The sequence below is a fragment of the Crocuta crocuta genome, unplaced genomic scaffold (genome assembly GCF_008692635.1).
Source record: "Crocuta crocuta isolate KB4526 unplaced genomic scaffold, BGI_CrCroc_1.0 scaffold223, whole genome shotgun sequence".
NCBI classification, from domain to species: Eukaryota; Metazoa; Chordata; class Mammalia; order Carnivora; family Hyaenidae; genus Crocuta; species Crocuta crocuta.
The window spans coordinates 5618237-5642402 of NW_027529426.1; the positions used below are offsets into that span (position 1 = coordinate 5618237).

The 24166-nt window shown below is 43.0% G+C and overlaps 1 protein-coding gene across 1 annotated transcript in view; it reads left to right on the forward strand.

The window, feature by feature from the left end:
* RELL1 (RELT like 1) overlaps positions 1-24166 on the forward strand; it is a 68462-nt gene that overhangs the window by 17511 nt on the left and 26785 nt on the right. The window contains exons 2-3 of the mRNA XM_077758954.1: positions 16465-16689; positions 18815-18886. Coding sequence (XP_077615080.1) covers positions 16465-16689; positions 18815-18886 — 297 coding nt within the window. The remainder of the gene's footprint in view (positions 1-16464; positions 16690-18814; positions 18887-24166) is intronic.

Here is a 24166-nt window from a genome sequence, read left to right on the forward strand (position 1 = left end):
TTTCCTGTTCCTGGAAGGAAGGGAAGCACTTGCTGGGCCAGTGTGGGGGTTGCAGTGGCCACGGCCCCACGGTGCTGCCTCCGGAGCCCTGTTAGGGCAGCCACTCCCTCACCTGCAGGGCCGATGCAGGGATTTTGTCCCCCACACTTAACACCGCCTCCTCCGGTGTGGCTCCTGTGGTTCCCTGTCTTTTGCTGCGTGTTGGTTTTGTATCCCCAGCTGACACATAAGTTCGGCAAGGCGAGCAGCCTTTACACTTACTACCATGGATAACTATCATTGCAGCAATAAAAAACATTAGGCGCGTACTCTGTTCTGGTCACTTGGGTAAATCCAAGTTCATCTCAGTTCATGCTCAGAACCAATTCTGTTATTATTTGTGGTTCAGGGATGAGGAAACTGAGGCACAGGGAAGTGAACTGACTTAGCTGGGGTCCCGGAGCTAAGAAGCAAGATGGAGGAACACAGTGCAGCTAAGAACAAGCTGGCTTCTGCTTTTGCCTCTTTCTCTCTAGGAACAGCTTTGGTGCAGAGCTTGGGCCCTGGCTGCAACAGATTTCAGTTCAAATCCTGGCCATTCCCCAGATGAGTGACCTTGACCTTTGCTCTTTAACTTGTCCCCATTTCTAAGATGGGTTTGGTAGCAACACCTGTCTCAGAATTGTGATAACTAAAAAATAATAATAATGTGAGTAGAAACACCAGGCACATAAATAAGCACTTTGTAAGGGTTCTGGTGCAGTTAGCAGCTGGTGGTAGAGTGGTTGAACTTCCTTGAGACCCTGGATGTGGGACTGGTGAACCCCCAGCACCCCGCAGGAGAATCAAGCTGGCTGCCTCTCTGCCCCTGCTAGTCTTCCTTCATGCAGCCCCTGGGTGGCTCCAGCCGGTTCAGTGACACCCTGTTGTTTTCCCATGTGGTTAGTTCGTGTCGTCTTCTGCTGGGTGGAAACCGCTTGGCTGAACTCCGACCTGACCCCGGCAGGGGCGATTGTACCAGAAAGCAGGGACCTAGCAGATCCCAGAGCCCTGGCCCTCCGTGCCAGCTCCCTCTCTGTGAAGCTCTGGAGGAACCGCGGGTTCCTAAGGGACCCCCTTCCCTCACCCTCACTCTTGCTGTTTCTGCTAGGAACAGGCGACCCGGGCTTGTCCTCTTCTGTTTGGTGGTTTTGTCCTGACACTTGCCGTTCACTTTTTCCCACAGTTTAAATAATTTCTAACCTAGTCCCTGCTCAGCCTCTTGCGAGGAGTATACACGAACAGATCTGTTAGGAATTGCAACCCTGTGAGAAGTTGGCAGTGGCTTTGGAAAGGCCATGTAAACTCCCCTCCTATTTATCGTCCCTTTACCAATCTAGCGATTTGGAATGGAATGGAGTCCTGTGAAAACGTAGTTGAGAGCCAGTCCCCCCAGCTGGGGTTAGGAATGTGCTATTTGTGGCCTTTTGAATCTTTGCTAACTGGAACCTTCTGTTGATTTCGATGAGCCCAGGGGCTTGCTGGTATATTAACATCTTTCACAAAGGGCTTACCCAACAAATGTGTAAAGCTACAGGGTCCATCAGTTGTCTAGCTCTGAAAATATTTATTTATGTTTTTTTTTTTTAATAAACTGTCAGCATTTGGCAAATGGGTGTGTAAGTACACTGGACATTCTGTCCTACAAATAGAATCTTGACAAAACTGCTGATCAGGTTACAGGGAGAGTGGACACTCAGTTACCCAGCAGCCCTTCTGGGAGGTGTTGAATCTGCTTTCCCAGTTTTATAGGTTCCATGTAACCAATGGTTAAGGTGCTTGCACTGTGTCCCAGGAGCTGTGATAGGCAGTAGACAGGACACCGTCTGTCTTTGACCTAAACCGGGGTTTTCCTATGAGTTCTGTTTCACATCTGGGTTTCCCAACTTGGACCACAGTCATATGCTCAAGTGACGTGTGCTGTGTGAAGGACGTGGGGAAGGTGCCAGCAGGTGTGAGTTGTGGTTCTGTCTGGTTCTTTTCTCTGCTTCTATCCAGTGATGTCAGGCCACTTGATTTACTTGCAAAATGAGGATCTTACTCACCCTTCTGGCTATTTCCTTGGGATTAGACGTTTCTTTTCTTCTTTTTAAAAATGTTTATTTATTTTTGAGAGACAGAGAGAGAGAGGCAGGGAGAGAGAGAGAGGAGAGAATGAGCACGAGCTGGGGAGGGGCAGAGAGAGAGGGAGACACAGAATCTGAAGCAGACTCCAGGCTCCCAGCTATCAGCACAGAGCCCGACGCAGGGCTTGAACCCACGAACTATAGCATCTTACGACCTGAGCTGAAGTCGGATGCTTAACTGGCTGAACCACCCAGTTAAAAACCCACAGAGATTTTGATAAAATAATGAATGTAAAAATATCAAGTGTCATTTGGATAGGAAATTTTTGTTTTGTATGGTGTCGCTAGCTGATGTGTACGATTGAAGCTTTTCCTCCTCTTATCCTTTGCTTTCTTTCCCTTCCTGCCTTCCTACTTTTTGTGAAAGATTTTTAGAAGCCACGGACTAACATTGTTAGAACAAATTATGTTTGTGCCAACTATTGAATTGCTTCTAAGTATAATACTTTGGGAGTAATACTGTGAAAACATACGTATGCAAACAAGATGACTTTCAACAGATAGGAAAAAATCTGCCTTTCCCTTTCATGGTTGTGGAGGGGCAAAACAGTTATTACTTTAGAGTGATTTTTTGCTTTTGCAGTTGAAAGTTAATATCGGGTAATTTTATGCTACTGAGACTTTTTTTATTTTTTTATTTTTTAATTTTTTTAAATTTTTTTAAAATGTATTTTATTTATTTCTAGGAGAGAGAGAGAGACAGCGTGAGCAGGGGATGGTCAGAGAGAGAGGGAGTCACAGACTGAAACAGGCTCCAGGCTCTGAGCTGGCAGTCAGCACAGAGCCCGACGCGGGGCACGAACCCACGAACCGCGAGATCATGACCTAAGCGAAAGTCGGACGCTTAACCGACTAAGCCACCCAGGTGCCCCTGAGACGTTTTTTTAAAAATGAATTTATTACAAATTTCATCTTGCTGTAACTGGCTTGAACCATTTTTCATGAAGAAGATTTTTACATTTAAAAAAAGGATGCATGCAGATTTCGGTACTTATCATACATAACAGGATCATTTCGAGAGAGGTAGCCTTTTCGGGTTTAAGGGCATTCCAGTGGATCCATGTGGACCTGGGCTCCAGCCTGGCTCTGCAGTCAGTGGGTGATGGTTTAACCTATCGATTTACTGTGAGGTGTGTGTCACTAGATAAAATTGAAGGCCACCTCCACTCTTATAGGCCCGATTAGACAGTGGCTCAGAGTGAGGGGCCTGGGGGGTCATGAGAGGACCCACCTTATAGATGTTGTGGAAATGAAATGACTTTGTGCATGAAGCTTCCAAGACCTTGCTTGCTGTACTGTAAACAGCAAATGCTGCCATTACAGTTATTTTTAATGTAACAACTCATCCTTCATAACATCCCACCTGTAAAAAGGATCCAAAGTCAAGACTGGATTTCTGAAGTTTTGTTGCTTTAAAGTCACTTGAAATGAATGAGGTTTAAAAAAACGTTCATTGCTTTCTTGTTTGGACATAATTTACAATTTGAAAGGTGCAGAAGGGGAAAAAAATGTGTCTCTCCACACCTGTTCTCCAGCCACCCAGCCCCTCCCCAGAAAACAGACAGTGCACTCAGTAGCTAAAGACTTTTAGATTTTAAAAATCTAAAACTGGCAACACTGAAAATAGCAATGGAGGAGAGGCAGGGGAATGGGGAGGCAGAAAAGGAGGAGGAGGGGATTCAGCACTTGGAACCCTCGGTCCCTGGTCCCTGTAGCGACCATGAGACACCCCTCTCTGAGGACCCCAAGATGTGTCTTGCAGCTCGGGGTCCACTGGGGTCTCTTCAGCCTTCTCTGCCTTGCAGCCATGTTTCGTGGCTTCCTGGCCCGTGTCCCAATGCAGATACTGACGAGTTGACCTTGCTCCGGTCTGGGGTGAGGCCAGGTCAGATGAACCTTCTGTTGTCTTCTGAATGCAGACCATGTTTTGGAAGGACTCTGGGAGGTTCAGGAAGAGTCCTGAAGTTGAGTTCCTTGGCTTCTCTGAAGACTGGGATCCTAAAGTTAATCCTCCCCCGAAGAGCAGCTGTGAAGTTGTGGCTGTGGTCTGTGTTCAATCTTTTGATGCCATTGGCGAATTGTGTTTGGTCAGGGAGCTCTGCAGCCTTTAGAAGTAACTTCAAATGGTGAATCCGACAGTTGGGGAGAATGTTGGGGACTTTTTCTGACTCTACACTGTTGGTTTTCCCCTTCTAGTTTCATTTGAAATCTATGATGATGAATATTTACAATTTCCATCATTATTTTAAGTATCTTTGTTTCTTTGTATTGACCTCGCCCTAGTTTCAGTCCTTTGTTCTGGTAACTACTTGGGGTTCAGGAGTGATTCACTTTTGTCCCCCATTCTCCTGCCCACCAGGAATGTTTGTTCCCTTTTTATCCAGCCAAATTCAGTTTTTCTTTGGAAGCCTAATGTAAAGTCCCTTTTCTTCCTGGATCACACAAATTACTTCCCTTCCCACACCTATAGTACGTATACAAAGAAAATGAAGCTTAAGGATGGGCTCCAAACATTGGGTAATTGGGTTGGAGATTCAAGTGTATTTTCCCATTAAAAATAATAATTAGGCTCCCACAAAGAGTATTTAAAAATGATTATGTGGGACTTTGTGAGTTTTTTTTAAAGTTTATTTATTTTTGAGAGAGAAAGAGCAGGGGAAGGGTAGAGAGAGAGGGAGAGAGAGAATCCTAGGCATGCTCTGCACTGTCAGCGTGTAGCCCCATGGGGCTTGAACCCACGAACCATGAGATCATGACCTGAGCTGTGAAACCAAGAGTCAGACACTCAACCAAATGAGGCATTCAGGTGCCCCATTTTTTTTTATAGAACATTTTACTCTCTGTTTTTTTTTTTGTTTTTTTTTTTTTGTAATGTTTTATTTATTTTTGAGAGAGAGAGAGCATGAGCAGGGGAAGGGCAAACAGAGGGAGACAGAGGATCCAAAGCAGGCTCTGCTGACAGCAGTGAGCCTGATGTGGGGCTTGAACTCACGAACTGTGAGATCATGACTTGAACCAAAGTCAGACGCTCAACCAACTGAGCCACCCAGGCGCCCCAGTTGGTGAACTTTTAATATAAAGGTTTAAAGAATCATAAAGTGGGCACCTGTAGACTAACCACTTAGATCCAATACTTTGCCATATCCACCACTCATCCTATCTACCCAGCTATCCATCTGTCTACCTACTTCCTTGCTGGACCATTTGAAGTCAAGATGCACACATTGTTACATTTCTCCCTAAATACCTTTATCATTCATCTTGTGGGATTTAGGACTTCCTTCTCCATAACTACACTAGCATCATTGTACCTAGGAAAATAAACAATGCATCTCTAATCCTGCCTTAACCCAGTTTCCTCAGTTGTCTTCAAAATATACTTTATAGCTGTTTTGAAATCTTTATTATTGATTAAAATTCTAAGCCAAGCTCCAGTCAAGGGTTACTTATTGTATTTGGTTATATTAGTTTCTAACAAAAGCAAACATTTGGCCAAGGACTGGGAAAGGGAAGAAACTTTCTTGGCCACAGGCAATACTTTGAAATCTTTGGCTACTCATCCCTCCCTGTTTCCCTCTCCCACAGATCTGGGGTGCTGCTGCCCTGAGCTCTCCATTTTGGCATTTTCCAGGGTGCAGCTGATCTCACACAAGTATTAGCAGAAACCTCAGGGACAGCTGCGTTTTTCAAGAGACGTCTTAGCCAAAGGCTTCTGTAAATCAGGGATGAATAGCTGGGCATTGCTGATTTATGCACGATTTCCTGGGGAAGGTGTCTAGGTCTCTGTCAGTTCCCAAAGTGGTCTTCACTGTCTGGAGTCAGAGTTCTGTGCTCCAGTGTCATGGAGCATTTCAAGGACGTTGACAAAGTAATGGTAACTGAGTGACTGGGTGAACTGTCATGGGTGGGTGGACTCTGGGCAGCTGGATCCTATCTGGATGTCCCCTCCCTGCCTGGTCACAGTTTCAGAGTGGGGGAGGGGAGAGCTGTAGCAGCTGTTTATCTGGGAATTGTATAGAAGTTGGCAGTGGCCTGAAGTTTCACTGCAAAGTTTAGCACTTATTTATATACTGACTTCCATTGACTTTCGGTTTCCCTGTAAGCTCCTCTGTTCTGCCCTTTCTTTTTTTTTTTTTTTAAATGTTTTATTAATTTCTAGGAGAGAGAGAGAGAGACAGCGTGAGCAGGGGAGGGTCACAGAGAGAGGGAGTCACAGACTGAAACAGACTGCCCTTTCATTTTAAGCTTTTTAAAGTGTGTCTGCATGGGTGCTCTATCTCAATAACTGGCACATCAGGGATGGTCTTAAAAGCTCTGTGACTTTGGTTATCTCTGTAGCCAAAGATAGAAATAATTTGGGGATGATTTAGTTTTGTAGAATTTGTTTTGCATTTGCCCCTTTCATTAGTGTATGTAATTGATTTAAACTGTGTTTCGACAATTAACTTAATAAAAAAGGTTGTTTTGCAGACACTAGTAGATCAATCTTGCTAAAGTGGTATTGAGAAGTGGTGTGTGGACTGGTTATGAGCACCTGCCTGGTTTTCATGCAGGCTCTTAACCAGTTCTTAACTGCGTGACTTCGGGCAAGTGACATACAATCCCTGAACCTGTGATTCCCCTTCTCTAGAAGGATAGTACCCACCTCTTAGTACGTCAACCTTTGAAACCCTTGGGGCCCAAAGCTGAAACTCTGCATATGTAATCCATCCCTTCAGAAGTCTAACTAAGGGGCTCCTGCCTGGGTGGCTCAGTTGGTTAAACGTCCAACTCTTGATTTCAGCTCAGGTCATGGTCTCGAGGTTTTGTGAGTTCGAGCCCCATGTTGGGCTCTGGGCTGGCAGCATGGAACCTGCTTGGGATTGTCTCTCCCTCTCTCTCTGCCCCTCGCCCACTCATGCTATCTCTATCTCTCTCAAAATAAATAAATACACTTAAAAATCTAATCAAATACATTAATGTTTATGCAGCAAACTCACCGGAATAGAGGTCATAAATAGCCTCATATTAGATCGAACAAGTGTGGCCATCAATGCCCTTCTCAGATTTGGTTTTGCTGTGAAATGAATTATAAACTTTTTTGTTCTCAGGGCTTTTTGGATTTTGCCTGATTCACACAGCAGGGTCAGCTTGTGTTTTTTATCTCCAGTCATGCTTTGTGGATGGGGCTGGAGAAGGTTGGGAAGGTGGAGAACCATGGAGAACCATTGGCTCCAGCTCATGATTTTTCAGCAGAGCAGACTGAGGTCCACGGAGGGAAAGCGACTTGTTCAGATCATGGAGGTAGCCAGTGGCAGAGCTGAATGAAGAAAAACCCTTTTAGGGAAATCTACGTCTATTGATCTTAGTAATCTAGACCAAAAATAGACTGCTCTTGGGCACTGTGATTTGAATCTTCACTAAAAACAAAATGGGGTGTGTGTGTTTAAAAGTGATTTTCCAACCAGGCTATCTACATACCGGCTGGTGCCTTTTCCATCACCGAACTGTTAAGTCACTCTGCTGGAAAACCCTAGATTCTGAGAATACATACCCTTTCTTGTTAAAGGGGATGGATAGCTATCAGAACCATCAAAATGTCCCTTGGTGGAGCAAAGCTGCTTGGGAGAGGTCACAAGGGCCTCCTTATCTGTAGTCTCTGGTTATTAGCTTTGTCTTCCCCATTATTTAGCAGCCTCGAGCTATGCCCACTGGGTTTGAGGAATGCCATTTCCATGCTATTCCTCCTCAGCTCCTCTGACCGCTGAGGTCGGCTGGGAATACAAGTATTATTTGGAAACAAGCTAAAAAGCTGCTTTTGATTTTGGGGGTGGACTTGGAGCCATTCCTCAGACCTCATCCTCGGTTCCTTGCCATCTGTAGGCTTTTTTTTTTTTTTTATCACGTCTTCTTTTGTGACCTTCTTAATGGGATGTTGGCAATTCACAATACATAGTGTGTCCTCAAAATGCAGTGAATAAACCAAACCTGGACAGGCTGTGGGAAAAAACCCAAAGGATTTTTTTGATAAACACTGGCTTTCGTTAAACATTTTTTACTTGAGACTTTGCGGAAGGGAATCACATTCATCATTGGGAGCCAATTGTCTTGCTATGTGCAGGACAAACTTGACATGAGGCCATGGGCTAATTTTTAAGGAGTCTGAGTGGACCTGGACTGTGGCCTGGGTCAGATTTTGGAGTGAGGAAAGAAGTAAGAGATGGGAACGAAAAGCAGTTTCATATTTGTTCATTAGTGCTGGGCATTTTCAAACCTATCTTACTTCCTGCTGTGATAATTGGAAACCACAGTTTTGAAGTCTGGGTAGACTTTAAGTTGTGAAATATGAGAACAAACCAGCATTTAGCATTTTAACAGAGATATAGCTAAATGATAAAATATTGTTGAAAGAGAACTAATTACATATACCTTAAACACGTACTTGTAGGTGGATGGCGCCCAGTTACATATAGGCGCAGGTTTACGTATGCAGAGACCCAGGCTTTCAGAAGGTAAGAGGAAACAATATAAAGGCAGGCAGGATCCAGACTCACTGGTTTGCACTGAGGCACTGCCACCAAGTACAGTGTGACCTTGGGAAGGTTGCTGTACCTTTCTGTGCCTCCTTTCTCTAACTGTCATTCGGGGTTAGACCTCTAACTACGCCCTAGGTTTATTGTGGAAGATTTGATGCTTAGCTTAGCGCTGGCTCATAAATGCTCCATAAGTGTGGTAGTTATTGTTATTAGTGGTAACAGAGAAGCCAACTACTCTGGGCCACACTTCCATGTCTTCTAGAATACCATCTCCCCCCAAGCAGTTCCTTCCTTACCAAGGCTCTGTATGCTTTCAGTTCCGACTCTGATCACTGGTCCCTTGTTATGTTGGGTTTTCCAGCTTTTGTGGACCTCTCCACAGGGGTGAGCCCAGCTGGAGGGTTGGGGTGCCCCTCTCGGCTGTGCCCTGAATGTCTGTGCACAGCCCTCTCCTGTTCCTCTCCTGTTCCCTCAATCTCTCTGCCAGGCCTCACTATCTCCGCAGGTTGCTCTTCTGACCTGCTGCCCCCCAGATCTCAACAGATGTCATCTCTTCCTTTTTATTGTGAGAGAAAATGGAGGATATCGTGCACCTTGTTCCGTCAGCTTCCTTCAGCCCACTATTGAGGTCTCTAACTCACAGACCTCCCTGATTCAGGAAGAAGGGTTTTTTTTTGTTTTTGTTTTTGTTTTTTTTCCCCCTATTCCAGTGTTTAATCTGTCTTCCCATGGAAATTTCCTCAAGGCCATCACCTCTTATTCCCTCTTAATCTCTCCTTTTTGCTCCTTCTGTATATAAAGGCATTGGTTTCAGCCACTTAAAAGCAAAACAGAACTCCAAATAGGAATTTCTTCCTCTTACTCTGAAAGTGAACTACCCTACCCTTTTTGTGTTTCTATTGGGTTTCTAGAAGCAGTAAACTGAGCTCAGTCTCTGTTCTTCAACCTAGGGAATCTAGTCTTACCTTCTAGTCTACTGAAAAACTGTGCTGTCTAAAGCCACGAAGATCTATTTTCCTTCCAATTTAATTTAATTTATTTTATTTTTTCATTGTATGTATGCATTTATTTATTTTGGGATTTTGAAGTTTACTTCAAGAAACTACAGAAAAACAGGAAGTAAAATACAAAGAGAAAGTTTAAAAAATTCCAAGCATCTTCTTAAATTAGAAACTAATGGTTTCCCATGAGTCCTTAGAAACTTCTATGTTGCCTGACTTGTCTGAGTTCTTCTCAATTCTTTTTCTAAAGAGTCTTCTCAGGTTGTTTGTTTCTTGCTTCTTTTTTTAGATTGTGTTAAGAACATTTAACATGAGATCAGGCCTCTTAACAAAATTTTAAGGGCATGATACAGTATTGTTATCAGCAGTCACAATGCTGAGCGGAGGGACGGAAACATTATACCCATTGAATAGCAGCTACCCATTTTCTCCTCACCCTGCTCCTGGCAGCCACCATTCTACTCTCCGTTTCTATAAACCTGACTATTTTAGATGGCTCCTAAAGCAGAATTACGCAGTATTTGTCCTTCTGTGACTGGCTTTTTTCACTTAGTGTAATGTCCTCTTGGTCCATTTATACTGTTGCCTATGGTAGGATTTCCTTCTTTTTTAAGGCCGAATGGGATTTGACTGTATATGTACACCATCTTTTCTTTCTTCAGCCATCAGTGAAGGTTGTTCAGTGAAGCAGCCATCAATTTAGGTTGTTTCTGTATCTTGGCTGTTGTAAATAATACTTGCAGGGAACATGGGAGGCAGATATCTCTTTAAGATCCTGATTTCAGTCCTTTTGGATAAATAGGATAAGTTGGACTGCTGGATCATATGATAGTTCTATTTTTAACTTTTTGAGGAACCTCTGTAATTGTTTTACACAGTGGCTGCACCATTTTCCATTTCCTTCCTATTTTAGTTGCTCTCTCTCACAGCATCTGACCTAGCTGACTGCTCATTCCTTTTGGAAACTCTAGCCTCTGTTCTAGGGTAGAGCCCTGGCTTCTCTCCCTCAGTTTCCTCATGGAGTAGGTCCAGTTGCTCAATGGATATTTCCATCTGGTTGTCCCCACGTTCAAAACTGAACTCGTGATAGCGTACTCATCATGCCAAGTATATTAATTTGCTTGGGCTGCTGTCACAAAGTACCACAAATTGGGTGGCTTGAAAAAGAGAAGTCTATTATCTCACAGTTCTGGAGGCTAGAATTCCAAGATCAAGATTGGCAGGGTTGCTTCCTTCTGAGGCTGTGAAGAGGAAATCTATTTCTTGCCTCTCTCCTAGCTTCTGGTGGTTTGCTGGAAGTCTCTGGCCTTTGGAAGCATCACCCCATCTCTGCCTATATTTTCTGTGGTGTTTTCCCTTTGCACCTGTCTGCCTCCACATTTCTCCTTTTATAAGGACAGCAGTCTTGTGGGATTGGAATCCACTCTAATGACCTCATTTTAATTTGATTACCTTTGTAAAGGCCCTGTATTTTAATAAGGTCCCGTTCAGAGGTACTTGGGGGTACTTCAACATGTGAATTGGGAGGGAGATAAAATTTAACACATAACTCCCAAGCAAGCTTCCTTTTTTTAAAAGTTATTTCCCACCTTGATGAATGGCATCAACGTCCACCATGTTATCAGGCAGAAACTTGGACATCATCCTTATCAAGTCACTTGCCCTTATATGAACTTGAGATTCAGAACTTGTAGAGCTTGGAGGCAAAATTTTGAAAGAGGAAACTTCATGACATCCAACAGTTTTCCAGAGGGGTCTGCGAGTCCCAAATGGCTGACTACCTCTGCTTTGTATTTTTTTTTAAGGTGTCTACCTCCTTGGTACGAAAGTAATACATACATATGAATTTCAGAAAATTACAGTTAAGTATAAAAATAACATTTAGGGGCACCTGGGTGGCTCAGTCAGTTGGGCGTCTGACTTCATCTCAGGTCATAATCTCATGCTCTGTAGGTTCGAGCCCTGCATAGGCTCTGGGCTGACAGCCTCGAGCCTGCTTCAGATTCTGTGTCTGCTCCTCCCCTGTTCATGCTCTGTCTCTCTCTCTTTCTAAAATAAAATAAGAACATTAAAAAATTTTTAAAAAGTTAAATAAAATTTAAAATTATTCTATTGTTCAGTTACCTGGAATCACTTAATATTTTGGTCATTGCTTTGTACATTTTATGCCTTCATGCATTTTTTTTACAAAAACTAGTTGGACCAAACTGTATGTAAGATGTTGAATCAAGCTTTTTATATTCAACATTGTATCTTAAGTGTTATTTCATGTCTTCACGAAATCTTTATAGTTTTAAATGATGCATATTATTCCATCAAATGAGTAGATAATGATCGACTTTGATATATTCTTACTATTCCATTGTCAAATTCAGATTGTTGCCATTTTTTTGTCTTATGAATAATGCAGCAACCACCTTTGTTATGAATTTGGATTCAGATAAATAATTTGTTTATAATTCAGATATGTTTCAGCTGAAAGAAAAAGAGATGAAAGAGAAAGATGGTCGATGTCTCTAAACAAGTTTTTTAGTGTAAATTGCAGGAAAGGTAAATTAACCTATGTTAATGTTTTAAGGCATTTTTAAAGTTATTTTTATTGAATTGCTATGGTAGGTCACAGTGGATTCTCAAGTTAACTGCTTTTTAGTGGTTCTTTGTAGTCTTTAACAGGGCTGTCCAATAGAACAGCCTCTTTGTTTTTTTTTTAATGTTTATTTATTATTTACTTTTGAGAGAGAGAACACAAGCAGTAGAGGGACACAGAGAGAGAGAGAGACGGAGCCTGAAGCAGGCTCCAGGCTCTGAGCTGTCAGCACAGAGCACGACAAGGGGCTCAAACTCACAAACTGTGAGATCATGACCTGAGCCGAAGTCAGACGCTTAACTGACAGAGCCATCCTGGGGCCCTGAAAATGTTTCTTATCTGACCTGTCCAATATGGTAGTAATTAGCTCATGTGACTACTGAACTCAACCGAGGAACTCGATTTTTAATTTTATCTAACTTTTATTGACTTAAATTTAAAATGTTAATTTTTGAGAATGAGAGAGAGAGAGCGCACACACATGTGAGTGAGGAAAGGTCAAAGCGAGAGGGGGAGAGAGAATCCCAAGCAGGCTCCATGCTGTCAAGTGCAGTGCTTAATGCGGGGCTCCATCTCACAAACCGTGGATCATGACCTCAGTGGAAATCAAGAGTCAGACGCTTAGCTGACTGAGCCACCCAGGCGTCCCTTAATTAACTTAAATTTAAGTAGCTACTTGTGGCTAGTGGCTAGCATATTGGGTAGTACAGTTCTATCAAGGTGGTGACTAAACATTTTTACAATGCGTACCTCTTCCTAAACACTCTTCTAAGTGCTTTACATATTTAATATACTTAATCCTTACAATGACTCCATGTGGTAGTCTTCTAGTTACTATTTGGTGTATAACAAATTACCTCGAAGCTTCATGGCTCAAAACAACATTAGTCACTTGTTTTGGTTAGGAATCTACAACTTGTCAGGATTCAGAAACAGCTCATATTTGTTCCGTGCTTCGTTAGCTGGGGCTCTAGGGTCTACTTCTAAGGTGCTCAGTTACATAGTTGGCAAGTTAATGATTGTTATTGGATTCTTTCCTTGGGGAAGCTTGGGCTTCCACATAGTATGGTGATTAGCATAGTGCCCCAAGAAAAAGCAAGCAAGTGCCCCAAGAAAAAGCAAGCAAGTGCCCCAAGAGATCAGAAGTGGAAGCTGTCGGTTTGTTAGGGTCTGGGGCTTGGAAACTGACAAAGTGTCACTCTAACATATTCTATTGGTCAGGCAAAGCTCAGAGTATATTTGGGAGGAGATACAGACTATCAAAGAATTTGGGGCCATGTTTTAAAGTCATCATAGAAAGATACAATCATTTTGATTTTGTTTCATAACAAGGCAACTGAACACAGAGCATTGAAATAACTTGCCCAAGGTGACATGCCTAATAGGTGGTCAAGCTGTCATTTATGTCAGGCGTTCTGACCCTGTAACCCCAGTGCTATATTGCTTCTCTCTGTAATTCATGTTTCACTAATTTAGATTAATATCTTCTTCAGTTTTTCCATGGTACAGTAATTACGAGATTAAGTGACAGATCCTTGTTTGTAAATCACAGACTCTAAGTACGTAGTATTTGCAAGGGTTTGCTACATGTCAAATTAATGATGAAGACACATTCTCAACCACCTGAATCAAGAGGAGCTGTTGGCGCCAATGCTGAGCCCCTCTGCTTTCATCCCTATTCCTACTGCCCCCCAAAGAGAGTTGGTGATCACCTCCAGATTGAAACAGACCATGATTCTGAGTAAGACTCTCTCAGTCTTAGCATGTTGCCTGCTTCACCTATTCCTGTTACATGACATATGTGTTATTAAAAAGGAATTAATAGGGATGTCTGGGTGGCTTAGTTGGTTAAACGTCTGACTCTTGATTTCCGCTCAGGTCATGATCTCACAGTTCGTGAGTTTGAGCCCCATGTTGGGCTCTGTGCTGACAGCATGGAGCCTGCTTGGGATTCTGTGTCCTTCTCTCTCTACCTCTCCTCTGCTTTCTCTCGCTCTCTCAAAATAAATAAATAAACTTTAAAAAAGGAATTATTAAATAAGACTTATTATTGTAAAAGGAGTTAAAGAAATGTTTCTGGTTTTTACTGAAAGTCTGGTAGTTAAATCCTAATTTAGAGGATATATTTGCACATGTTCAGGAAAGTGTGTGTGTGTGTGTGTGTGTGTGTGTGTGTGTGCATGCACTCACGCGTGTACTTCCATTTATTTGTTCATTCATTTATTATATTGATTCCTGGAAAATAAAACAAAAAAAAATATAGACTATCCCCAATTCTAGAGATTGCCTGATAAAATAATGAATGTAGCCTTTTACAAAGCTAGGAAACCAGCAATTTCCTTTCATGTTCAAAGGTGATGGATATTTCCATGTGATAGGTTGATAGCCCTCTCTATGGCCTCTGGTTTACAAATTTGGCTTCTGTTTGCTGTAGTGATGAAATGTGGTTATTTCACATGTATTTACCCCATGCAATCATTGCCACACAGATTCTTTTTTATCAAAATACTCTGAGAGTGCTTATAATTAAGTGTATTTAGTTTTCCAATTTCTGGATTTCTTTCTGTTTTTTAAAAAAATTTTTTAAGGCAGAGGAAGAGAGAGAGAAGCCCAAGCAGGCCCTACACTGTAAGTGCAGAGCCTGATACAAGACTCAAACCACGAGATCATGACCTGAGCTGAAATCAGGAGTTGGATGCTTAACCAACTGAGCCACCCAGGCGCCCTCCTATTTCTCAGTTTCTTACACAGCATTGTGAATCTCCCTGATGCAGAGAACATCATTTTAGCACTTCAGAATCTGAGTATTCCAAATTATGACACTTCATTTCAATCAAATGTCACGTTTCTCTTTACTTCTCATCCTACGTGACCCCCTCCTTCATTTCATAGTTCTCTTCTCATTTTTATTCCGTGAGCTGGTTCTTTGCTGGTTTTCTACAGAATCGGCTCTTTCTCTGTCATCTTCATTGGCCATGTCTCAGGACTGCACCAAGCTCTCTGCCTCTCACTCTCCCTCATAGAGGAGACTCAGATCCGCATGTGCAGGGTGCTCCTGGGAGCCTACACGTGGCATTCCTGCAGGCCTGGATGTATGGCACCTCTGGTAATAGGTCCATGCAATATTTTGACATGTCCACAAGCAGATTTCTCCTTTTCTCCAAAAGATGCCTCCTTCCCAGCCACTCTATTTTTGTTGTCATAAAGCAGGTCCCCACGGTTATTTTTTTCTCCTGTTTCCCCATGTATATGCCTTCCACAGCATTTCTGTTAGTCTGTGATCTGCCCATGTGTTTTGATCAGGGATTCTTTCTGATGCTCCTCTACATGCTTTAAGATGTTATTGGCCAAATTGTGTTTTCACTCTACCCAGTTTCCAGCCTTATGCTTTTCATGTAATGGGCTTACAATAAATTTTAATTTGGATACATGAACGAACAAATGCACATGCTGCCATTTTCATGTTTGTATCCCTGGGCCAAAATCTTGATGCCATCCTGAAGTTTTCTCTTTTTCATATTCTAGGTCTGTCACCTTACTGAACCCTTCTAAAACATAAGCTCTGTGAGGACAAGGATCTTTGTTTTACTCAGTGATATAGCACAAGAGCCTAGAATGATGTCTGCCATGTAGTTGAGCATTTTCTATGTTGTCAAAATCATTCTAAATGGTTTACATGTATAATTTATTTCACCTTCATAACACCCTAGAAGGGCAGGAGGCTTCTATTAGTATGCCCATTTCACGAGAAACTGAGGCATGGAGATGCTAAATTATTGCCCAGTGTCATACAGCTGCTAGCTGGTGGAGCCAGGAATTGAATCCAAGGCTCCTGGGTCCATGCCCTTCACCGCTAAGCCCCCTGCTATAATGCCACCGACCGATAACGTGTTTGCTTTGTGCTTGCCACTTCACCAGAACTCTGTACGTGCTTTCTGCACTTATGGGTACTGTTGCAGAGGCTGGATTGGGAGGTTTTAAAAGAAATTACCCAGGACGGGACCTAGTTTATGAGTAGCAGGGACAGGAAGGGTACTCAGACTTTGAGCTTAAGTCTGGCCCTCAGCCTGCCTTCTGTACTGCCAGACCCGCCAGTCTCCGCGTGGCCCACGGTTTGGGAAGCAGACTGGGATTTAATGTGAACATTCCCCGGTGTCGTAAGGTTTTCCTTGCCTCCGACAGATGTCTGATGCGGCCATGTGTGTTTGTTTCTGTAGACAATGGCGGCAGCCGCACATTGCACTCCAAAACACAGACGACGCCGTCGCCCACTGACAATACTGGGAATGGACACCCAGAATATATCGCATATGCGCTTGTCCCTGTGTTCTTCATCATGGGTCTCTTTGGTGTCCTCATCTGCCACTTGCTGAAGAAGAAAGGCTATCGTTGTACAACAGAAGCCGAGCAAGACATGGAAGAGGAAAAGGCTGAAAAGATAGGTAAATACCTGCGTTCCCTTTATGGAGATGTGGATGGGGCGATTTTTAAAAAAAAGATTTTAGTTTTAAGTACTCTCTACACATAGTGTGGGGCTCGAACTCACAATGAGATCAGGAGTCGCATGCTGTATTGACTGAGCCAGCCCAATGCCCCAAGTGGGGGTCAGTTTTTAAATAAGAAACCAGTCATATATATTTTCCATCTCTATGAGGCAAAGTGACCCATCTTCACAGTAGGTGGTATGGTAGGTCTGTGTAGATTTCGTAGTAAGCCCACCTGGAGCTTGAAACCTGCCTTTTTCCTTTATTAAACACCCACCTGTTCATTCCTTGTGGCCTTGGGCAAGGTACATATGCTCCAGATCTCTACTATGTATAATTTAAGTAGAATTTAATCTTAGTTAATTTTATGCCAATTTAATTTAATTTAAATGAAACAGTGATCTCCATTTTGTAGGATTATTGTGGAATTTAGAGGGATGATGCATTTGGTGTTTGGCGCGCAAGGCCCCTCAGTAAATATTAATCCTTACTATTATTATTAAAAGAGATTCTAATAAGGATAATGCAAAATGTAAATAGCTTTCACCACCTTTATGGTATTACTTTTGCTGGGGGGGGTTCTAACTTAAATTTGTGTGATTGGAATTTATATTTATTAAGTAAATAACTGTGTCAACGGTGCAATAAAAGTGGCAAGAAATGGTGCCTTCGATTAACACGAGGATGTCTTACCTTGTTCTCTTAACAAGGAGTGTTAGACAGTGTTCAGAAAAACCCTAGAGAATGAGATCTTGTTTCTCTGTAGCTGTTCTTTTCAGCCATCCTTTAGGGACGTTTCCAGATCTGGACTTGGGGAGTAGTAGCTAACCTTCCTTATCCCTTTCAGCTCCTCAAAGGTCAGCTTTTGCAGAAGGGGACATTTGGAGTAGGTCACCTTTCAAGAGAGTCCAAAGGGCAGAGTGGGGGAGAGCTTCCTCATTCTTGCCAGCCTGCTGGCCTGTTGGTTTTTCCCACCCCCACTGACCTTTGAGGCAGAGAGAGAACCCGGTTGCAGATGAGTCATGCGCAGCTTATGAGCAAACCATAGCTGAGTGTTTGTCAACAGAAAGCAAGCCTCCTCCTCCCCCCTCACAGACACTCTGTTGAGGCTGGCTTAGCAGGTCAGCATTTGCACCGTCCACCCAGACGTGCACTTTCACAGAGGAGGAAGCCGACTGTGGATGGCAAAGACACTTCCCCGGGTACACGCGTAGGACACTGCACACCTTGATTTGTTCTCTGTAAACTAAGATGGCGTATTTCAACCCTCCTTTTTCCTTCCTCCCTGAAATTACACAGTTTCAGAGTGGAGGTTTGATTTTTCTCCAGAGACTATCACATATACAGAGTCTCATAAAGTAAACTGTTGGCAGATAACCACGGCTGAAATTGAGGTCATTTGCAAATGTATTTAAAAGAAAGGAGAGACTGACAAACATGGACAAATAATTGCCCAATTTATAAAGGAAATTCATACTCTAAATTTATGTAGTACATCTGCAGTTAAAGTAAAATCCAAGGAGGAGCACCTGGGTGGCTCAGTCGGTTAAGTGTCAGACTCTTAATATCGGCTCAGGTTGTGATCTGCAGTTGTGAGACTGAGCCCCACGTCAGACTCTGCGGTGAGCCTGGAGCCTGCTTCGGATTCTGTGTCTCCCCCTCTCTCTGTCCCTCCCTGAGTGGCTTGCACATAATTTCTCTTTCTCAAAATAAATAAATAAACTTAAAAAAAATCCTAGGAGAATTTTTTATTTTAATTAACTGTCTTTTCCCCATTTCCCCTAAGGGTTTAAGGAAATGATGAGAGAGAAATATAGTAGTAATGACTGATATGGATACATGAAAGTGAGTGGGTGTTTGGACTTGAGAAGAGGTTGATGGATAATTCCGGTACTTGTTCTACTTGTTATATATGCCAGGGAAGTCACTATGGGCGGTGTATCAGGCAGTTTGGGGCTGAAGGAAGAAAGCCTAGACCCTTAGTAACCTGGCAAGAGCTTTCTGGGGACTGTTCAGTGAGGTCTCATGGACTCCACAGAGGTGACCAGTGGTAACCCATTCTCCCCTCCCCCTTCTCTTTCAGAATTGAATGACAGTGTAAATGAAAATAGTGACACCGTTGGGCAGATTGTTCACTACATCATGAAAAATGAAGGTATGGATGTTTTAGGTGTTCCAGAACAATTCAATATTCATATGTTTTATTGAAAATTTGCTTCCAAGAGTCAGAATTTGTATGAACTCTCCTGTCAGTATTTCTGGTCATGGGCAGTATCTTTTACCTAAGCTTATTAATCCATTAAGCTTCCAGATTATCTGACCATGAGAATTTCAGTCAATGGATGTGAGCATTGCATCAAGCCAGCCAGCTCTGGAGGCTCACCTTCAAATGCTGGCCTCACTTTGATTTGAGGAAAGTCACATTACCGCATGGGATCTCCGTTTACTCCTCTTTTTAAAAGGAGGATAATAGGGGCGCCTGGGTGGCTTAGTCGGTTAAGTGTCCGACTTTCACTTGGGTCATGATCTCGTGGTTCGTGGGTTCGAGCCCCACGTTGGGCTCTGTGCTGACTGCCAGCTCAGAGCCTGGAGCCTGTTTCAGTCTGTGACTCCCTCTCTCTCTGACCCTCCCCTGCTCACGCTGTCTCTCTCTGTCTCCTAGAAATAAATAAAACATTAAAAAAAAATTAAAAAAAAATAAAAGGAGGATAATAAATAATATGTACACGGTAGCGTTGCTGTGACACCCTGCATGCAAAATGCTTATTAGAATGGTAGGCGCTCAAGTGTTGTCTGTTCCTTCTTTTTTGTACATATTTTTTAAAAAGTGTGGTAAAATACACAAGACAGAAAAGGTTACTGTTAAACATACAGTTTGGTGGCATTAAGTATATTTACAATGACGTAAGCCGTCACTACTGCCTTGTTCCAGAATGTTTTCATCATCCCAAACTGAAACTCCGTACCCACTGAGCAATCACTGTCCACTCTCCACCACCCTCCCCCAGCTCCCCTTTGGCAATCACTGTGCTTCTGACTCTATGGATTTGCCTCTTCTGGGATCTATTCTTAAGTGTTCCAATTTTTAAAGAGTTTAACCTTTGTGGACATAAGCAATTTTTTTGCCTCAGAAATGTGCTCTTAACTCCTATCTTTTGAAATGGAGGATGAATTGAATGCTGATTAGATAAGTTAGGGTTCTCATTCTGAACACTGGTTATTATTTCTGAAGGATACCATTACAGGGGTGCATAGGGTGAGGCTCTCAGTAACTTTTAGGGCATGTGGAACTCCGTAGCCACATCTCCAATAGCTGCAGATCGCCATACTTTGGATTCTCTTGAGAATCGAAAAGAAAACCTTTCCTTTGGGCTCTGTCTTGGCTCCAGTTACAGCCAGCTGCTACGGGGTGCACTGAGCCATTCGTCCAAAAGGTAAAATATCTGTACTGCTGAGTAGGTACCTGCTGCTCTGCCTCCTGCCCTTCCCTGGGGGGGCCCACCCCAACAGCCTCCCTGTCAGGGCGAGCTCCTGCCGGCCCCGGGGGGTTGGCCAGTCTTTTGACTTAGAGAAACAGCAGTGTCAACGGGTTCAGCACCATTTTTATGATTCTTTACAGTGTGCTTTTCATATGTAATCTCATTTAATCCTCACAATATCCCTCTAAAGCTCGTATTTTTTTTTTTATGTTTGTTTATTTGAGAAGAGAGAGAAGAACATGAGTGGGGAGGCGCTGAGAGAGAAAAGAAAGAATCCTAAGCAGACCCTGGACTGTTAGTGCAGAGCCCAGCATGGGGCTGGATCCTATTACCATGAGATCATGACCTCAGCCAAAATTAAGAGTTGGATGCTTAACTGGCTGAGACATCAGCCACCTCTAAAATTGGTAGTGTTATACCTATTTTACGGGGGCAGAAATGAAAGCTTCAGGTCGTTAGTGCACATGGTTAGTGAACAGCCTAGCCCTACTGAGTCTCTTTCAACTATACAACATTACCTCTCCTCTCTTATGATTTGTGGCTTTCAATTTCTAGAGGATGTGAAAGCAGATAGCCAATCTTATTAGGACGGTGTTTAAAATAAGAATAAAAATGACCAGAACACTTGGATTTTGATCTCTGCCTTCCAAAGACCGTCCTTCAGGAAATGATACTTGGTGATGCTGTTCTTGAATACTCAATGGTGCACATTTCTCTTACATAAGAAATGATTTTCAATTCACACGAGAAATCCACAAATGTGTTCTTGGCATGGATGCTTCAGCCATACGGAGGTTCACACAGTGAGGCACAGAGTGCCGTTTGCATTGGAAACTGCCTCCCATGGCTTTGGGGATCTTGGGGGCCTTTGGGATTGGGGCTTCTAAGAGCTGGGGCAGCTGCTAAATTCATGAGTGTGGATGTTGTGAGACTGACTGTTGAATCAGGAATAAATAAACTGTGAAAACTTTGCAGGGGCTGAAGTTCTTACATACAACTTCCTAGTATGCACTGAGTGTTTGCCATATGCCAGGCCTGTTCAAAGGGCTTTCTAGGGACTGACGAGCTTACGATTCAGATTCTTCATTCCCATTTTACAGTGGAGACACTGAGAGGCCCACCATGCCTAGCTGGCTTGCCAACATCAGGCAGCTGGCCAGCGGCAGAACTGAGATTTGTACTGTAGCATCTGAACCCAGAGTCTGTACTTAACCACTTGCTGTTACTGCCTCTTTCCTGGTAGCAGGAAGGAGGGGTGGGAGGTGTGTTCCTTTCAAAGAGGGAAAGTGTACAGCTGGGATAGGTTATAAAACTCCTTAAGCATTAAGTCACTAAATTCTCAAACCTACCTTATGGAGGCCGGCCCTTGTCCCATCCAATTTTGCAGATGAAACAGGCCGTGAGCTCACACAACAGCGCACATCTGAGCTTCGGGACCAGGCCTGCTGTAGAGTCTCCTACCACCCACACTTGTGGGCAGATAGATCTGTCCTTTTCTTTTTTAATGATATCCTTTTCCTTTTGGGAGGAAGCCTTTTTGTGTCCTCTGCGTTGATCGCCGGTAGGTTCATGAAAGTAACACCTAAGGTATGTTTTCCTTCTCTCTCCTCTGCTCCCTGGTTTTTTCCCCCCTCCCCCTGTCCATGCATTCATCTGTCTCCCGGTGACTTCTCCAGTGACCTGTGAGGATGAGTGGTGGCTCTGATCCTGTGTGTGGCCCTTGGGTCTCCTCGGCCACCAGGAAACATCTGACCTCAGTGGATGTCCCTTTTCTAGACGTGGCCCTCTCTAGCTTCCTTCCAGCCTGTGTCCAGACTACAGCTAGGGAATTCGATTCATACTTGGGTCTCTTCCCAGTGTATATCCTAGCTTCTTTGGTTTGCTTTGAGACTTCAATCCTCTACAGAACAAATGCATTTTTAATCTTTTGTCTATGTCTTTCACAGTCTCTGGACTTAGTATCAATTTAGATCTTCCTGTCAATGTTAATTTAACTTTCCATTTCTTTAATTGTAAGCATACCATACATAACTTTTCCTTTAAAATTGGAAAAAAAAAAGGAATACAATTGAGTACAGCCCATCCATTACCATTTGCCATGTTTATTTAGGTTTTCTTTGCCTGTATTTACATATTTTAAAACATTTGCAATCCTGATTTATGAATAGTCTTCTGCTTTGCATTTTTAATTTGGCTAATGGGGTAATATTTCACCGGTGCTCATGGTGACATTCTTGTTTATGGTTTAAACATTTCGTGTCTCGAATGTTGCATATCAGGGTAGATTAGATAAATCTCTTGAGGGATACATTTATCAGCTGACCTGCGTACTGATTACTGCCCTGCTAATGGACTAAGCATAAAGCGACCCTTAATTTATCTTTCTAAATAGATTGAAGAGTGTGTGGGTGATCATTGGGGTTTTCTTGGGTTCTGTGGGAGTTTGGGAAATACTTGCACATTTATAGCTCAGCTTCTCTTCCAGGCCCTTAAACTGTCGGATCTGGTAACAATGAAGAGTAGTGTGATTATTCTCCAGGTGCTGGTTATTCACACTAGGCAGAGAGATCCTTTTGTGAAATTTTTACCTTGGGGCTCCATTGATATTAAGGCAAGAAGGATTCCATTACAAATTATCATTGCTGAATAGGTCTCCGAAATTTGCTATATTTGATTATGCAAATGCCCTGTGAAGCATTAAACTATTCATAGTTTGGGTAGGGACTTGGACATTGAAGAATGAGAAGGGTAACATGAGGTAAAAAGCACCCACCCTGGAGTCGGATGGACAAGGGTTTGTGTCCAGCTCTGTCACGCTAGCTGTGTGACTCTGGCCAGTCAGTTATGATCTTTAGGGCCTCAGCCTCTGTATCTGTAAAATGGGCATGATGATTCTATTTTGGAGTTGTCAAGAGAGCCAAACATGATAAGGTCTCTAAAGCTTCTGATCAGTGGCTGGCACATGGCAGCCACTCGGATTCGGGAGGTAGCAATAGTGCTGCCCGGGGGGATTTGCCTTGATTGCCAGGGAATGTTTGCAGAAAAGACTGGTTGGGGAGGAAGCTGGGCCTTCCTCCTGCCTGAATTTCACTGCTTTATACATATGGTCAGGCAGAAACGCAGGACAGAAGAGAGGAAGCATTTCATGAAATTAGTACCCTCTAGAACATGTCTCCTGTTCCTGACAGGTGTTCCTTGCCCTGTAACTGACCCCTCCCATTCTCTGGAAACCCATGAAGGGAAGTAGAGTTGACAGAATGTTGAGAAGAGCAGAGGAGCTATCTTTTATGGCTTATTGGAGTTATGAGTAACACTCAAGGAGGGGATATATATTCAAAAGGACTTAATCAGATGATTGCTCTGTCATAGTTATTTTACAACCAAATTTAAGCACGTGTTTAAGTTGTCATGGTGAGGTTATGTTAGAAAGTTTCTCATCCCAGGAAACCACGTGGCCTCACCTACTGAACCTCCTCGGACAGGGAAGGTGTGGGTGATGTTTACACAGAAACTTGAGTCTACTCTTAAAGAATTCCCTCATAGCAAACAATGGGGCCATTTATTAATTTTTCTAAGAGATAAGGGCGAGGTACAGGAACACATAAATACAGCAAAAAGTACAAAGTTTATAAAAGAACAGTTTTAGGAATGATTTTAATATATTTCAATAGTCTTCCTTGATCATTTTCTGACTCCATGTTTCTTTTATTTTTTTTTTTAACTTTTTAATGTTTTTTATTTATTTCTGAGGGAGAGAGACAGCATGAGCAGGGGAGGGTCAGAGAGAGAGGGAGACACAGAATTTGAAACAGGCTCCAGGCTCTGAGCTAGCTGTCAGCACAGAGCCCTTCACAGTGCTCGAACCCGCGAACCGTGAGATCGTGACCTGAGCCGAAGTCGGACGCTTAACCGACTGAGCCACCCAGATGCCCCCTGACTCCGTGTTTCTAAGGAAG